The sequence below is a fragment of the Cuculus canorus genome, chromosome 1 (assembly GCF_017976375.1).
Source record: "Cuculus canorus isolate bCucCan1 chromosome 1, bCucCan1.pri, whole genome shotgun sequence".
NCBI classification, from domain to species: domain Eukaryota; kingdom Metazoa; phylum Chordata; class Aves; order Cuculiformes; family Cuculidae; genus Cuculus; species Cuculus canorus.
Window position 1 is genome coordinate 79,233,059 of NC_071401.1, and position 18,018 is coordinate 79,251,076.

At 41.8% G+C, this 18,018-nt stretch overlaps 1 protein-coding gene across 2 annotated transcripts; it reads right to left on the reverse strand.

The window, feature by feature from the left end:
- Positions 1–525: 525 nt before the first annotated feature.
- Positions 526–17,616, reverse strand: ASB11 (ankyrin repeat and SOCS box containing 11). 2 transcript variants are annotated; one of them, XM_009565572.2, is made up of 7 exons: positions 17,418–17,616; positions 14,330–14,409; positions 11,260–11,367; positions 8,724–8,874; positions 8,382–8,516; positions 7,284–7,475; positions 526–4,340 (listed from the first exon to the last, which is right to left on the reverse strand). In XM_009565572.2, exons 1-7 carry the CDS (start codon positions 17,599–17,601, stop codon positions 4,216–4,218), a joined length of 975 nt encoding a protein of 324 aa, XP_009563867.2. In that variant the 5' UTR covers positions 17,602–17,616; the 3' UTR covers positions 526–4,215. The 2 variants fall into 2 exon arrangements, with proteins under 2 accessions (XP_009563867.2, XP_009563870.2); XM_009565575.2 differs by lacking the exon at positions 17,418–17,616 and adding an exon at positions 16,069–16,202.
- Positions 17,617–18,018: the final 402 nt, after the last annotated feature.

The following is an 18,018-nucleotide window of genomic DNA, read 5'->3' on the forward strand; positions in this document are numbered from 1 at the left end:
GAAGGATTCTAAGGTCTAGGGAAGTGATTCCGACCCTCTCTTATGAGACCTCATCTGGAATATTGTGTCCGGTTCTGGAATCCTCAACGTAAGAAGGACATGGAGCTGTTGGAACAGGTCCAGAGGATTGCTACAAAGATGATCGGAGGGCTGGAGCACCTTCTATACGAGGACAGGCTGAGAGAGTTGGGGTTGTTCAGCCTGAAGAAGAGAAGGCTCAGAGGAGATCTTATAGCGACCTCCCAGTACCTGAAGGGGGGCTACAGGAAAGCTGGAGAGGGGCTATTCATAAAGGCTTGTGGGGATAGGACCAGGGGGAACAGGTATAAACTGGAGAGGGGCAGATATAGACTAGATATTAGGAAGAATTTCTTCACAATGAGAGTGGTGAGACACTGGCACAGGTTGCCCAGGGAGGTTGTGGATATCCCATCCCTGGAGGTGTTCAAGGCCAGGTTGGATGGGGCCTTGGGCAGCCTCATCTGGTGGGAGGTGTCCCTGCCCATGGCAGAGGGGTGGGGTTGGAACTGGATGATCTTTAAGGTCCCTTCCAACCCAAACCATTCTATGATCCTATGATACAGGGTTTGGGGCGGGGGGGAGGTGGACGGAATAAAGGACTGCAAGGATGTTTGGAAACATGGGAGTGCATCTACTGGAAGAAAGAATATAGCTATGAAGACTATTTATTTTAAATATAAATACAGGGCTGATACAAAGCCCATTTAATTTTGTTTTTCTTTGGATCATGAGCAATGACAGACATAAACTGAGTAATGAACGATGGCTTGAAGTCAGCATCTGATTTGGTTGAGATCAGCGAGGGCCTGATCACTGGCATTTCTGAGTTCACACCGGATCTCTCATTATAGATGGATAAGAAAACTGAAAAGTGGCCCAACAGATCAAGAATCATGAAAGGAAGTTGTTTGGGTTGCACATCAGTAGCCTATTTAAGCCATTCCTTCAAAATACACTCAGGAGCAGGGACATTATGGCTATTAAGCACCCCTAGCCCAAGCTCATGCTTTATGCTGCAAGTCAGTGTCTATACTAAGAATCAGTAAGTGTTTGTAGTTCAGGAAAAGTTTTCCAACAAGCAGCATATTGTGTAAACATTCCTGTTAAGATACACAGCACTTTTCACTGAAGCAGATAGACTGGCTCTTGTTGGGGATGAGGTCATAGAGACATGCTATAGCAGTGGACATTGCAGCACATAAAACTATCTGTGTTCCCAGGAAAATCATATTTTCCTCAAATAGCTGGTTTCTGCCAGTGATCATAAAATGACAGAGAAAAGACCACTTGTCTTGAAGAAAAGAGACCTTGTGAGATTAGCTAGCCCTTCTCCTGCCTGGAGAAAAGCAGCAGAATCTACCTCTGACAGAAGCTTTTCAAACTCATTCTGAAAAATCACCAACAAGATCCAGTAGTCTCCTAGAAAATTGTTCCAGTCTTTCCCTGTCCTCACATGAGACGGTAAGTTTGCAAAAAAGAATGAAGTACCTCCTCAAGCTCTTTTCTTAGCAGTATTTCCATGCATTGTTACAACACAAAGCAAGTCAAAGAGAATTAAATGCATAATTTAATCTTTTGAGATAAAAGCAAGAAAGTCTAGGTAAATTTTCTAAGGAAATTTCTTAACATTGAGACTTCTGAACTTCTTTTCTGATTTATTAAAGCTCTGTTCCCTCCAGACTCTCTGATGTAGAGAATTTCAGTAAGAATTATGGCTTCAGGAGAAAGCAAAGGTGAGGTGATTTTTTGATGGGAAGCTAATATCAGCAATAAATATAGGGCAGCTTCTTCTGCTTCTTAACATAAACCTTTCTGAGAGGCTGAACAGACTTTGCATTTCTTAACGGAGATACATTTTTTCAATTTAAAATCCTATACAAGTGAAATATTGCTTTCATTGATGATTGCAGTAGGAAATCAATTCAGTATTACACATTCTGAAATAGACCCCATAAATTGCTTTAGCTCCTTGATTGCAACGCAAGTCTGACAGCCCACACAGCTGAGGCTGTCTCTCTACTTAGATAATGGATGGTATTCTGTCTGCCACCTTATAAACAGAGGAAGTGAGTTGGCAGTAAAAATAAGGGTGAGAGAGAGCTGCTGATATCAGATTAATATAGACATTTCTTTCTTGATAGTATTTGATTTTCAGAGGCTTTTGAGAATTCAGAGTTCAAATCTCTGAGATTTGTGATATACTGTACTGTACAAGGTCATTCATGTCACTGAGAACTTTACAGGCAATAGCTCTTGCCATCAGATAACATTCAATATGTGCAAACGCAGCCCAAAAACTACATTCATTTTTGACTCCAACGTTGCAAGTCCTGTCTTATGAACTGCTGGGAGCAAAACTGATCCTATTTGTGCTGAATTAATCTTAAGAAAGAACGGGAAATGCTAGACCTATATCTCAGAATGGATAATTGTTATGGTGAAATTAAGGGATTAGCAGAGAGGCTGCTGCTGCTGGAGCAGAGACAGGAGCCCGAAAGCCGCTGGAAGCCAATCTCGTATTCAGGCTTTAGCTGATCGATTCCCCCTGAATTAAGATGTATGGCCAGTGAAAATTGGTGCCAGCATGCATAGCTTATAATGAAACCACTACATCTCATAGCCTGAAAATATGTAATCAGCCTCTTAGACCTGTGAGGTTGACCTAAGTAGAAACATACTCTCCTTTTAACTCCCCATTTTGTTACAATTAGTGAAATACCATTGTCTCACATCCGAGGTTTACCAAAACCTGGGTCTGAAGAAACATTTCTCCTCACAAAATGATCTCCACAGGAAAAATAAACAGTCCTTAACAGAGCCATGCAGGCATTGCACCAATCACTGGATCCTACACTTCTCAGCTCAGAGGTGTACATTTTTAGATCTGCTGTGTCCAAGCTTCTAAGCTTGATGATACTTAAACTAATACCACAACAGGCAAAATCATAACACTCTAAAAATCCTCTCTCACAGCAAGGTAATGAAAGGCTCTAGAGTAGGGGAAGAGGGAGCAGACAAACCTGCACACTTCTTTTCCTGGTAAGCAATGTCCAACAAGGTGATACGTTTGGATGATACACAATCGTCCTTCGGGATCTTGCTTCTCTCCTGCTCTACAGTTCAAGGACATACCTTGAGAAACATCAAGGTATGCAAAGCCCAAAAGAGCAGAAAATCATCCTTTTAGTTTTTTTTTAAACCTTGCAAAGCATAGACATTGAAAGCTGACCTACTGTGCCTATGGAAACATTTGAAGTTCTGTCCTGGAATCAAGCTAAGAAAAATTATTCATATAACAAACACAGACAGGTCTTAGGTGCTATAGCTTGGGAGGGATATTTTCTTTGGAAGTTATTAAGATTTATTGCCCAGGGAGGTGGTCAAGTCGCCTTCCCTGGAGATGTTTAAGGAACGGGTGGGTGAAGTGCTGAGGGACATGGTTTAGGGAGTGTTAGGAATGGTTGGACTCGATGATCCAGTGGGTCCTTTCCAATCTGGTGATTCTGTGATTAAGAACTTCACACATTTTTGTGGGCTTACTTCTAACCCCCGTACCTGCTTTGGTAACATCACTTGCATTTCAGAGTACAATATGTATTAGCATTGGAGGAACTGAGCTCAGGGACAACCAGAGTCTGCTGGAAGTTGCTATGACTGCATTAGACTATAGGAAAGAGATTGCAGGATGTGGAGTCAGAGCTGAGAAAAGGTGTGCAGTATATCACACACAGCTGATGTTGGGCACTGAAGACTTTCTTTCTCACACTAGTGTAAGAATAATAGCCATTACCTTGATTTTGATGGTAAGATTGGATAGACAAAAGGAAGAAGCTGCACAGATACTACATGCATAAATACAACACTAAGTGGAGGGGAAATCTATGTCTGACTGTCTGTGAGTGGGTGGATGTGTGCAGCTGCATCTACAAACACGTCAAGTGAGCTGTCGATGTACTACATCTTTTCAGGCTGGTGTAAGTGGATGTGGCCATAGACTGTGAGAGAACTGTATCCATAATATCATTCAATGTCTGTGAAAAGGTGTTTTCAATTGGCACTGTCAGGTAGCAGCTAATGTTTGATATCCACAGTAGACAGTAAATGATGTCTTTGATTTTTTTCTTTGATATAAGAATTTTGGAGGAAACAGCCATTTGTTCCTCTTTCTTCTCAACTGTAAAGATAGTCACAGACTTATCGATAAAGCAGAAAGTTCTCAAGTGGCTCAGGCAGGTGCAGCTTGTGAACTGCGTATAGGCACGACCGACCCAGATGTTTTCTGATACACAACCGGCACAGCTGGGCAAGGCTGGCAGGACCTGGGGAAAAAATAAAGGTAAAAACAAGCACCCCCAACTCACCACCAGAATAAATCAAAAACAAACAAAAACAAGATGTGCAAATCAGATCAAGCGCTGCTTGTTGAAGTCAGGGAGAGCTAAACACATTATTGTTCCTATTTAACTTATGTTGTTAAATTTGTCAAATAGAAAACTATAAGTACTAAAAAACCTTTTTTCTGTGTGCACGGCGAGGTGTTCTGCATATTTCTTGAGCAAATACTCAAAATACTATACAGAAGAGTGAGAGCGCCAGGATGCATAGCGCTTGCTCAGGATATAAAACAACTACCAGTGGTTTTGTGAGGACAAAGGCGAGAGAAATTATGGGGAGCAGCAGAGGTGTTCAGGATAGACCGGCCATAATTGAGTGGATTTGGCAAATACAATTAATTGTTCATATATACACAACATGCTTCTTCCAGTCACTGGTGTCTCAGCAAGTCCTGCACAAGTAGTAACTGCAAATTAGCTTTTTCACATGACTACATGTTCTGAATATTTATGTATGTCAGTCAGTCTATCAGTGCTCTTCAAAATTATTTCTTAATATGACATGCAATTTTTATTAAGTCTAAATGAAAGGAGAACACCTCAAAGAAAAATTTCCAGAAGTTTTGTGCAAAAAGGCAGTAAAGGGAAAAAATTAAAAATTAAACTATTGAAAAAGGCAGAATAAAAAATAAAAATATGAGAGGCCTTTTTACCCTTCCCTTGCCTTGGGGGAAAGGCTGCTGTTTGTGAAAAACTCTTGTTAAATGTCAGAGCCCACTGGTAGGAAAGCTGTTAGAGGACTCATCGGGATGACAGCGATCCCGGCTTGGGCAGCGGCTTGCATGGCACTGCACACAGTGGTGCTGCCCCAGTGGTTTCTGCATGAGGTGAATAGGAAGTTGCTCCCAACCCACTCCACCACACGTCAGATGAGAGGCGCACCAAGCACAAACTCCCTGAAAATGAATCTCTGTTTTTTCTGCTGCTGCATGCCTGCAAGTGCAAATGCAACTTGCTAGTGAATGTGTCCTTGCCTCCCCTCCGCTTTCCTCTTTTTGGAGCTGGTTCGTGTTGAACCTTTAAGCCTGCTCAGAGGCGGTCAGTTTTCAAGCCCAGTCTCAGCCTTGTCCCTCCAGTTTCTGGTCAAACAGTAGCAATCAGAGCAGTGTTTGGCAAGGAATCGTTAGAGATGTGGGCTTAAAAGTCTGTCTTTATTTCTTCCAGGAAAGCTTCCTAATCTGTGCTTTTACTACAGGAGTATTTAGGAGCTTAAGCAGACTGATAATGCCCCCTCTGGGAAGAAATTAATAGACAAATGTGGGATATACAGAAAAAAGCACTTTTACTGCTGTCACTGGAAGGGAAGGAAGAAGCTACCTTCCCCCAAAGCAGTTAGGAAAACATAAACTTTTTATATTTCACATCACTTAATAGCTAGGAAAAAGAGCAATTAAACGGAGCCATCTAAGTAACCACAGCAAAAAGGGCAGTTGCAGATGTTAGATGCAGCAAAGTATCTGAAGGCAGGACTGAAGGGATAGGTAAGGAAACTGAGGAAAATTCATTTCTGAAAAGCAAAGAGCCTGCAGAAGCTGAAGTGGACCTATAGGCCCTTAACTCTAAGGGAGGAGAGGGTGGCAAGCAGAAAGGGGAAAATCAAAACGAAAGTTCAGGAAGAGAAAATTATTAATATTGGGATATTTCTTCATCTACTCAGACTCTTGTTCATGCAGGGCAACTGGAACAGGACAACTGCAAGCACTGCTTTTGCTCACACAGCCTGCTGTTACTGGGCTCTGAACATCTCAGATATGCCGACAACAGCCGCAAAACGTGAGAAGCATTCAAGGACAAGTCCTTGCAGAACATTTTAAACATGACAGATTAAAGCTCTGCATGAAAAGACATGGAGAAATGGAGTAAGAGAGAAGGAAATTAATCCAATGTTTCATTTCCTCCATAAAACCACCTGTCTGGAGAGTCAGCACAAAGCCTATGCACAACGTTGACAATATTAATTTAGCATCCAAGAGCTATTCTGTAGCTGGAAGTGGGCTTTCAGTGCACATCGTGCTTTGCTCCTTGGTTGGTATCAAGTGGGATTGGGAAGGTGGCAGTCTGCCTGCGTGGAGGAGCATCATTCACGCTCCATGTCAGCAAAGCCCTAGGGAGGGGCGGGGCACAGACCAACTAGCAGGGTGCCAGTGAGCTGGGAAGCATGAAAGTTAGAGGAAGAAGGCGCTTAATCCAGCATGTCCGTATCCCAGGGACATTGTTACAGATGCATCAAGTTTTAGCTGTATGTGGTGCAGGTCAAAATGGCACAAGAAGATCTAGATTCATTTCTGCTCAAAAGTTTCTCCGAGTAGACTGTAAAGATAATTAATTGTAGGAAGGTTGAAAGTAAGCTGCAAAGGGCATGGCTCGTTTGTGCTGGGATTGCAGCCCCATGAACTGCATGCAAGAATTGCGTGCCATGAAGCTGAATAGCCACCTGGCAAATAACTCTGCTTTCTCCTGAAGGCCAAGGGCACACACACTCATGTCGCTTTTTCTGCAGGAAGCAGGACATTGAGCCACAGTGCTAGGTTTAACACAAGGTGATGGTACTAAAATATCTATGAATAAACTCTCGCAGCAATTAGAGTCCAGATAAGTAAGTACATATTTGTCCTTCAGTAGACAGGAAAAGAAAGCACAGAATAACTGACCAATTTACCACTAAAACTCTTAGACTTGATGGCAGCAATAAAACAGAGATCTCTTACTCATTTCTATGTCATGTGCTGCTAGCTTGAAATCAAAAAAGAAGATAAGAGAATTTATATAGAGCATTACTTATAAAAGCAGTTGAGAAAATATACATAGGTAAAGGAAATAAATTCTGTTCTACTTAAAAAGAAAGAGAAGAAAAAATGAAATTGTTACCTTCCCGTAGCAGAAGCGCCTGCTCCACTTTGCTGTTGGGTATGGCAAGATCCAGGGCACATTTGAGTTCAGCATTTCTGCATTTCAGGTTAGCACCATAGTCTGCCAGTAAAACAACTACATCCACACTGGATTTTCTTGCTGCCGCATGGAGGGGTGTGTCTAATCGCTTCCCTGCATTAACGTTGGCTCCTTGAGTGAACAAGAGTGCATGGTTAGATCTGGGAGGCAGCAAAACTGCCCAAACTCATACCACATGGGGCTGGTTTACACCAGCAGCCTAAATAAACGAGGGGGATGTATAGCACACAGGCCTCCCTCAGTTCTCTCAACAGCAGCACTGTAAAACTCAGCAGGTCAACTACCTGCTGTGTAAACATCCTCTGAGTGATCAAACCCTGTCAGTGACGGACAAGAACTGAGAAGCTTGACTTTCAACTCAATAGATGGTCAAAGCCAACCATATGCCCTGTAAATTTGTTAATAACATACAATCTAATATAGATTATGTTAATTTAATTACTGAAGGGTGAAACCTTTAGTTATCTCATTGTAATAGCTCTGGGAGCACAGCAATCAAAATGCTTGCCTTAGGCTCACCAGGCACAGCAGGGACACGCTTCAAGCAGATGTAAGTCAGCTCATGTATACTGACAGCAAAAATTTATGCTAGCTCATAGGCTGTGCCTGGACCTGCAGGGATTATTCTTTCAAGCAGCTTTACTGCTGTCTTCATCAGCAGCTGAGAAGCAGGTGAAGTTAATCCTTAGCAAGGCAGTTTACCACAATCAGGGATTGGTTTCGGTCACTAATATTAGCTAGAATTGCCTGTGCTTCCTGCCATCATCCTAGAAAACTAGAAGTGTTTTATTTTCACGTGCAGGCAATCTCATCATAAACACTTCATGAGTGAGGGGAGATTGTTAATAGCCTCAAACAAGTCTCTCAGACTTGGGCTGCCGAAACACCTCTTGTGGAAATAAAAATACCACTTGCGGAAACAACCCATGATGTTTGCAGTGGAGAGGCAACCTGGAGAGATGAACAGCGCTGGGTGACACCAGCACAACTCTCCTTCAGCTCCTTTTACAGGGGTACCTAGCTCCAAAAGCTTCCTGACGCAGTCTGTTCTTTGGTATGTGCAAGCCACATAGAGCGGGGTCCCATGCTGTGGGTCCTCTTGGTCAATGTCAGCCTCATGGGCCAGAAGGATCTCCATGCACTCCCTGTGACCTGCAGAGAAAAGAAGAGCCATCACTGAAGTGCTGTAGAGCAGAATACACCCAGAAATGACCAATGAGGCACAAGACCTGGAAATAAACCAAGCCTATTTATCTGTACCAGCACGGACAAGTTTTTATTCGAAAAATATTTTAACATCAATAAAAGATGTATTGCTCATTTAGTTATTGTTAGCTTCACTCATAGCCTGAACGTTACCTCTCTTGACAGCTTCATGAATAGGCGATGCAAGGTGGTTCCTGGGCTGTGGCTTGGCTCCAAATTCAAGCAGCATGTTGACACAAGCCACGCTTCCACTGCAGCAGGCATTAAACAGAGGAGTGATCCCATCGATGGTGACTGCATTGACCTAGAACACCAAGACATGCTTAGAATAATCCAATTTAATAGGAATGCCCTTGCAACATGCCTCATGTGCACACCAGAAATGCACCAGAAAAAGACGCTTGTCTTGTTTGATTTCAGAACTGATTTCATTAACAACTTTCAGAGCTATATGTGGTGGCACAACACATATAGCATTCTTGTTTGAGGTTTGCCCTGTTTCCCAGATAGCTAGTGCCATAATGCAGCCACACTGCCTGCTATGAATGCTCCTCCTAGAGTTGCTGAGAAAATAAGATTTTAATTTTTTTTTTTTATGTGGAGAACTTGAACATCTTCATGGCTATCTAGTCTGCACCATCCCAAAGCCAGAATACACTCAGATGAAAATGGCTTTGATTTTTAAATGCAAACAGAGACTTCATGTTTAATAATTTCACTTGAAAACACATTTCCAGCAAAAGAAATTTTCATAGAAACAATATCTTAATAGTCTTCATCCCAAACAGAAAAGGAGCTTGAGTTTGTGTTCATATGCATGTATATGTATAAGAGAATAAGGATTTCCTTCTTCTACTGCCAGCGTATAGACCTGCTAAGAACCACCGTCTGTCATTCTCCACTGGGAGAGCGCAGCAGTTCCTGGACTGTATTGTGCACAGCACCATAGCTGCTATGTTTAAGTATGTAGCAAGCACTCAGAGGCAATTTACTCTGCAAATCTGCTTTAATTCTTCATTTAATTATTTAATTCTGTGGGACACTGGAGGATAGCAGTGGATTATGCAAGCGTGTGGCAATTGTGTGATTTGCAGAGGAGAAGAAGGAAGAAAGAGACAGGAGAGAAACGCCTGGAGAAGTCCTGGGCCACTAGGAAAGCTGGAGGACCTTGCTATCAGTGCAAGCACAGGAGCTGCCTTGCAAAGGGGCAAGAGCACCAGGCTAGAAATGCCTTAGCTCAAACAATTTAACTAGCATGATATTTTGCCTTTAAAGTGGAGAAAGGTAGTGATTTTTAAAACCCTATTGGTTTATTCTGGGTAATTCAGCAGTAGACCACTTGCAGTTGAAACCTTCCTGGATAAAATTTTTTCTCATTCATTGAACTACTGACTTGTTTGCAATGCTGTGTGAGTTAACTCCTTTTCCCACAAGACAGTTTTCCAACATTTACAAGCCAGCCTTCGCCATTTCCAGTTTTTAAGTCCTTGTCATTTTCAGCAGCATCCAACCAGGTAGCAGCCAGTGTGAGGTCACACTCCCTGACATAGAGCTTCATTTGCAGATTAGGCTCTGGAGGATGCAGCCCTTGTTCCTTAGTGCCCTCTCTGCTTGCTCACTTTCATGGAAAACCAGTGAGAGGAACAGACCTGTCAGGAAAATAAGTATGACGGGGCCAGGACATGGGCAAGCTGGCATGGTATGGGGACATACCAGGTCCCACAGCATGGGGTACATTCATCTGCCTAGATTTTGTAGCCCCAAACCCATCTTGCTCTTCTTGAAATTGCAAGGCTCCTACTAATTCTTTGTTTCGACAGTATCATCCATACAGATCCCTGACTCTTCTTTGATCTTCCTCCCCTCCTGCTAATTGCTGAGCTAAACTATCCTTCATCCTGCACAGCTTCTGGAACAGTGAAGAGAAAGATAAGCCTTGGGGTATCTGAAACAGAGAGTCGAGAGAAAACAAAAACAAAAAAACCCTCAGAGCTATATATTATGCCAGGAATAGGCTGATTTCTTAGGAAAGCAACAGGCAGTTCAGAGTTCTTTGCGTTATAAAAAAGCAGTGACATTATTATACAATAATCAACTAAAACTGAAAAGGGATTCTTCAGAGAATAACTTGATTGCCTGTTTTGGTGTAGGTCAGTTTGTTGCCATATAAATTGTACTTGAACACCCACTGAATAAAATGCGTTCTTATATATTTCATCTCCATTTTTAACGCGCGTTCTACTTACATGTTATTTTATTAGCAGATAAAATGTTTCATTGCTTCAAGCACATCTATTTTTACTTACGCGAGACTTCCAAACCATCCCACAGAAAAACAGAGACAATCTCAGTGATGGTTGTGAGGGGGGGAAAAGGAATAAGTCATTTTCTTCAAGGTTATTTTCACATAGTATCTCTCATTCCTTTTCCATCAATCGTGACTACATTTCATATACAGAGGGAAAACGAAACAGAATAATGGGGTGATTCAAGCAGCTACCGGGGGATGGGAAATCTATCACCCACGGAAACAAAGCACTGTTTTCTTTTTCACCATTTCTGTTTGAGATGCTCCTATCCATCTGCATCCTGGCCCTGCCACACGAGCAGGCTGTCTCGCATCTCCACTCATGCAAGGAGCATCCGTGCTCCAGGCGCCTGCATCACTGCCAGCAGGTCCAGGACTTACCTGAGCACCACTCTCCAGCAGCACCTTTGCACAGGCGACGTGGCCACCCAGGCAGGCCTCGTGAAGAGCCGTCACACGGTCCATCGTTACCAGGTTCACATTGAAACCCTGCAACGCAGGGCAGGAGGCGTGAGGGGAAAGCCCTGCCAGAACCATACAGATACCCCAGGGCTCTTGCGGGTGCAAAGGGTGGTTGGACCCTGTCGGGGGAGAGCCACATCGATGGCTGCATGGCCAGGGAAGATGCCTGGGTTGGATTAATGTTATTCAGTGCTTTGGTGCTCATCCCTTAAGACAGTAGCTGGTAGAGGGGTTAAAGAGGAAGCAAGGACAAGCAATGCTGTCTATTTCTATTTCTTTACAATGCATGGTCAATCAAAGGAAAGACATTGAATTTTTTCACTTAATAGGAAAGGTAATGAAACCCTTATAAGTCCAGCACTCGGAGCTACAGCTGGTGGGAGAGCTACAGCTGGTGGGATTCATGTCCCTGAATACAGGCACTTTCTCTGGCACAGGTGGCAGCAACACATCTGGAGCCCTCAGCTCCTTCAGTGGGGAGATACGTGCTTCCCTAGGATATTATTCAACCCATGCTAAACCAGCTGTTTCTAGTAGGTCAGATTAGATGTGTTGTAAGAATACTTCCACAGACTATATAGAGTGCCCAGTGTATTTCACTCAGAGGTAGTTAGGCACTTGGTAAACCCATAAGATAGATGATACAAATCCCACCCACAAAACGGTTCTTCTTATTTGACCACCTGAGAAACATTTTACACTGGAAGAAAGAACTGTGATTTACAAATGCCTTATTACAGGTATTTCCCAAAGTGACTGTTCCTACATCTATTTCTGTACAAACAGAAACCAGACATATTCACAAAGGAGAGAAAGCAACTGTCATATGTGTTTTCCCCAGAAAGCAGATAAATCTCTTGGCAATTAAGGTTTTACAACCCTGTGTGAGAACAGGCCTGGAAGCAGCTCCGCTTTCCGCTTGATGTCTTGTATTTTGTAATGCCTTTGGGGTCTACCCAATGTGCTATAAACCAGGCAGCTCACAAGATGGCAGCAATGCACTTTTTGGTATGCAGTAGCAAATGCAATGGGCAGAAACTGTATCTGTGAGCAATATAACCGTGTAAGAAAAGTCACTGGGCCCAATACAATGAGCATTAAAAGCAACTACTGTAATCACTTCAAGCTAGAAATTCGATGATAGACAAACACTTATTTTTCAGTCATGTGAAAGCATTATCAATGTAAAAGCTGCAGCTAGAAAATCTCTCTCTGCTACATCAGTGCCAGCAGAATAGATACAACCCTGAAAAAATGTTGAGATTATTCCATTTTCTGATTGCATAGATGTTTCATACTTAATGATCAGCATATTCCTTCAAGAGGAATGACTTCTAGAGTTGATAAGCTGGCCGATTCTCAGTCATTACTTATATATATATTTAATAAATGAAACTCAGCTGTTGCAAGCGACACTGATACCTTGGTCAAAACAGCATTCCCTTTCATTACAAAAGGGAAAATCAGTTCTATATCTTACAACAGCTGTTTGCTAAACATCACTCTTCTTAAAACTTGCTTTCAATTTATGTGAAAAACCAAACTCCTCTTTTGGTACTGCAACAGTTATTGATGAGTCCTTAAGCTCTTTCAAAACTCCAGCACTCCATTGTCTCCTTATGTCCCGGCATCCCTTGGGGAGCAAAAGCCTCACTGGTTTTCTTGAAAGTTGTGGCCCTATAGGAGAGACTCCAAACATACCCAAAGGTATGGCTTCATATTTCATTTTAGGCTAGTAGTGCAACTGTATTAGAAGCAAGAAGCAATGATTATGTTGCTCCATGAACAGTTTCGTCCCTACATTTATTAAGCTGTGGTCAATCAGCTTCAATTCAGTCTCTACAGACGTTGCTACTTTGATCTCTTTTCATCAGCAAAGACCCTCATCCTTCACTCCCAAAATTAAATGCCTTCAGGAGAAGGGGTAGGTTAACTAATGATGTATAACCACAATACTGGATGCTTCTCCAGTAGGTAACCACAACCAGTATATAACTGGCACATCAAGTGTATAACCATGACATGGGGCCTCCCACCAATAAGATAGTGTAAGGTCAGTGTAAATGGAGATAGAGGGGGTCAGAAAACCAGCAAAGCACTAAATGAATAAACCCTCTCCCTTAATAACCCTTACCTCCAGCACTTCCTTTTCCATAAAAAATCTTTTTATATCAACAGGTGAATTAAAGAGGGATCAGGAATTGGGAGAGGGAACACTGGCTGTAAACAGCTACCTCTTTTAGCTGCAGCCATGCCTTGAAATGTGTTTGGAGTGGAGGTTTTCACACTGGCACCTCCACTCCTTGAGGACATTGTCCATTAGAGCTGTGGCCTCACTGGCAAAAATTATTCACCTTGGATATAAAAAGTCTGATGAACAAGTCACAGAGCTTACACCCATGGAATTAATTTCCCTTCACTTGTCTTGACTAAGGAGTGGGAAGAACAGCAGTTACTCATTCATGCCAGGTGAGGGCATTAAGTTAGAGTAGAGGTAGTAAGGATGATGGTAGACAAAGAACCATAATTTTGCAGCTGCACACTTTCAGACCCAGCTTATTGTCCTTCCTAGTATATTCTTTCCTCCTCTTTCTCTTGTCTGAACTCTTAGTTTCATTTGGAAGAGAGGGTCTCAGGATGACCTGATCTTCCTCTCTTTAGGAGGATCACGCTTGCTGTTTTATAAAGCAATATGTACTTTTACAGCTTTCTACAGATTTATTTTTTTTTTAAATAGCTGTTACATATATTGTTCCTATTCTCCAGCACAGTTTGCATGGTTTATAATTGAGAAAGAGCACAAACATCATACAGCAAGCAACAAGCTGTAACAGTCTTTGTCCTGGCCTTATCCCCAGCATACTCACCAAGAAAATTAAAACACACCCAAATAAGTGCATGTGGATATACTATTTATACAACTGAACTGGATGCACTTCAACAGAAACTGTGCTGCTTCCCAACCTTTTCTTTATCTGATGGCTTTTACCTGTGCAATCAAGGTTTTCAATGACAGGAGGCGTCCTTGGAAGGCAGCGTCATGAAGAGGGGATCGGTCTGCCCAGCTGCCTGAAACAGCAAATGCATAAATGTTAATTCAGCTAAGCAGCAAAAGCAGATACTGGGAGGACAGGGAAAAACCAGCTGCGTTTAAATGCAGATCAGGACTGAAATCAATGTGGCATCAGCAGTGAAACTGTATGATAAATTGATTTCAGCAGAGCAGTGGAGGGCTCAGCACTCCTGAGAAAGCTGGCTGCTCACTAAGGAACCTAAACAAAAGCTTCTTGGCAGAACTTTTAAAAGCAGGAAAAAACACGCTTCAGCAAAGACCACAAGTTTAGTGCTGCTGGGACTCACCCAGGGACTTCAGAGCCCTGCAGTCCAGCTACTCAAACCCATATCAGCTTCCGTCTTTCCTCAAGAGCTTTTGTCACAAATTGTACTGCAGCTTCTCTTGCATTTTGTTAAGAGACTCACAGAAGGGAGATACAGGGATGGCTTATTCTTCAAATGAATTCTGGCACATGCCTGGCAGTTTTATTTCCTGAACTGACAATTTCATAAATAATATCCTCCAGTTCAAACTACCAGGTAACAGGATTCATCCTCCTCCTAACTGGAAGGTTTCAGAGGAGACACGAAAAAATAAATAAATTCAGCCTGAGGCATTACTTTTCTTCCATTATAATTCTGATTTGTTGAACAGTTCAGACTCCTTCATGTAGGCTAGCTTGCCCTTTTTCTTACCTATTCATGTGCTGAGACAAAAATTCCTTGGTCTAGCTACTACCTAGAGACATAGTCAGGGAGCCCAGGTTAAATCCCTGTGAGTAGAGAGCAAATTTACTTGACCTATATAAAAATTTATGACCATACCACAACACAGTGTGTAGTAACTCCAAGGGCCAGCTGTATTTACACTGCCACAGGACAGAAGCAATACGAGTGTTTGCATTCATGCTCTGTTGTACAGCAACCCCACGAGCACCGGATTTGAAACCCATGTCTTGTTTAATTTTTTCAGCTACACCGCACACCAGAGAGAATGGAAAGGGTGATTTATCTCCATTTCAGGTGTTACTTGAGGCAGGGAGAAATCAATAAGAGGAACAGACACATCCCTGGGGATCTGAGGCCAACAACACAGCAGAAGTTTGAACCTTGGCCAAGGGAGTCTCCTTTTGTTACCCGAGAACCAAGATGCACTTCAGATCATGGGGTAATGGTATTAACTATAGATATTAGTTTTGCTTCTGTTTACTTCAGTTGTTCCTGGCTTCCTAAGGCAGGAAGGTGGCATGGAAAGACCAACCAGCACAATATATGACCAGGCTCCCAAGGACCAAGTAGGATGCACCAAGCAAAATGACAGAAACAGAAAGCAGGTAGGAACTGAGAAACGTTTTCCTGAAAACATCCAACCCCCCATATCCTTCATTATCCTCGCGACCGAAAGAGGCAAGCTCAGTTCAGAAAGTCAGAAGACATTGCAAGTGACAAAAAACAGGGCTCTAATACAGTAGGAATATTCTGAAGTGAATCACACAACAGAGCTACTGTGCCTTATTTAATATTTTATGCATATAGTATAGCATGTACAAGCACGTCACATGCATTTAGAATGCAAGTGTAAATTGCAATTTACAATGCATGTGTATACGCACACGTGCCTCACCTTGAAAACACATGCTGCTGCATACTTCCATGCTAGCCACAGCAACCTACCTCCCTGAAACGCGTGGCAAATATAGTTCCCATACGGGACACATCTTCCCTTCACTGTTGTGAGTGACATGTCTGAAAACAATGTGTCTTTTTGAATGTCTATGTATGAATAATCAGCCCTGCTGCTGCTACTGAGCTACTCCGCTGCAAAGAGAAAAGGCTGTGAAGCTCCGTCTGTAATCCAATATAGAGCCCTGCAACAACATCACATGATCTTAATGTTTTGTAAGAGTATCTTTAATCTCTTTTTGCAAATGGCAACTTGCAGATAAAAATATGTTGTGGTCTGCTAAACTTTCAAGGCATTTCAATAAGAACCTGCATGAAGGAAAAAATCTTGTTGGCCACATGTCCGATTACAATTGCATGAGGGCATCTGGAAAAAAATGAGAGTAATAAGTGATTGGAATTATATTCTGGAGAATAACAGATAAATTATAATCCAGACATGCCTCTATATAAAGCCTTTGTAAAAAAATACTTTGCTGTAATGTTTCTCTTGGCCGGATCTTAATCTTTGTGCTTTGGGTGGCCACCTCGCACCACCTATGTTCTGCTTTAGGTCATGTGCCAGTTCATGACAGTACTATTGATCATAAAGTAAGTGCCCAACAAATGAGTCATATAAAAATCTGTGCTGTCACAACCCTGATAAGAATCTTCAAGTATTAAAATAAGTCTTCACTGGTAGTTAATTTTAAATACTGTATCATTTTAATTAGTGGAATTAGCAGGCATGCACACACGTCTACTCATTATTATGACAGTGACATGAAGGAGTAAAATTACTTGGAAAAAAAAATAAATGACCTACTAAAGAGTCTGCATAGTACAGTATATTCCTGTGCCGTATAATTTTCAGAATAATTTTAGCTGTATTCCGTTTTTATCGTCTGATTTAACGAAACAGTTGTTCTTGGCTTGGATTCATAAAGTCATTAGTTTTATCTTTCTAGTATCTCCTTTCAGAAAATCAACATGTTAAAACTTTTCCTTAAACATTCTCTGGTGGAAAAGCTAGCTATTTAGTAAAACCATCTGCAACCCCCACTAAGGAATGCCTGGCTTCCAAGGACAACCTTTTTATTTACCATAGTGCCTTGAGCAAATGTTGTCCTCATTCTATCTGGGTAATTGTTGGAGTCTCATATTTTGCACACCTAAATCATGCCAACAAGTACTGACACTGCAAAGACCCCAGAAATGGAAAGCACTTCAGGTTAAAACATTCACTCATACATTTAGGCACAGATTCCTCATTTCATTGCAACTGGATGATTTAAATCCTCATGTTACAAAAATGTAGCAAATATACACTTAAATGATAGAGTGTCCATATTTTACTTTACCTGGGACTATTCCATAGATCTCTTCTGCTATCCTGGCAGCCTCTTTTCTGTTGCCTTTAACAATATAGAAATGAGTCAGCAAAGCCAAGGAAATCTTAATTAAAAGCTTGAAGCAAAACAGAGCAAAAATGGCAAAATAAATGTTAGTGAAAGCATGGAGTATAGAACTGCCCTCCATTTTCATTTGCTCCTCGAATAGTTTCTCAGGTCGGCTAAGTTGCACCAGCCTATTCTTGGTATCATATGTCATCTATTTTAAACCGTCCAGAACCTGCTGTTCCTCAGATACCAAAAATACATGCTGATTTTATTTGGTATGGGCTATTTGATACAAAATAACAATACTAAGGATAAGATAGTTTAAACATCTCATGCCATACCCAAACAAACAAAATCCTTTCCAAACCCATATGAATTAGGATAGATTTTCAGATAGATGCCCTCTATATCACCTGAAAGCCTTTACATCCAGTTCCATTTACAAACACCGCATAGATAAAGTTGCAGAACTTGTACAGAGATACTGCAAAAAGAATATTTTTCTGTCTTTCCCATCTTGATAATAAGCCTTGCTGATACTCAGATGCAGAACAAATGCAAG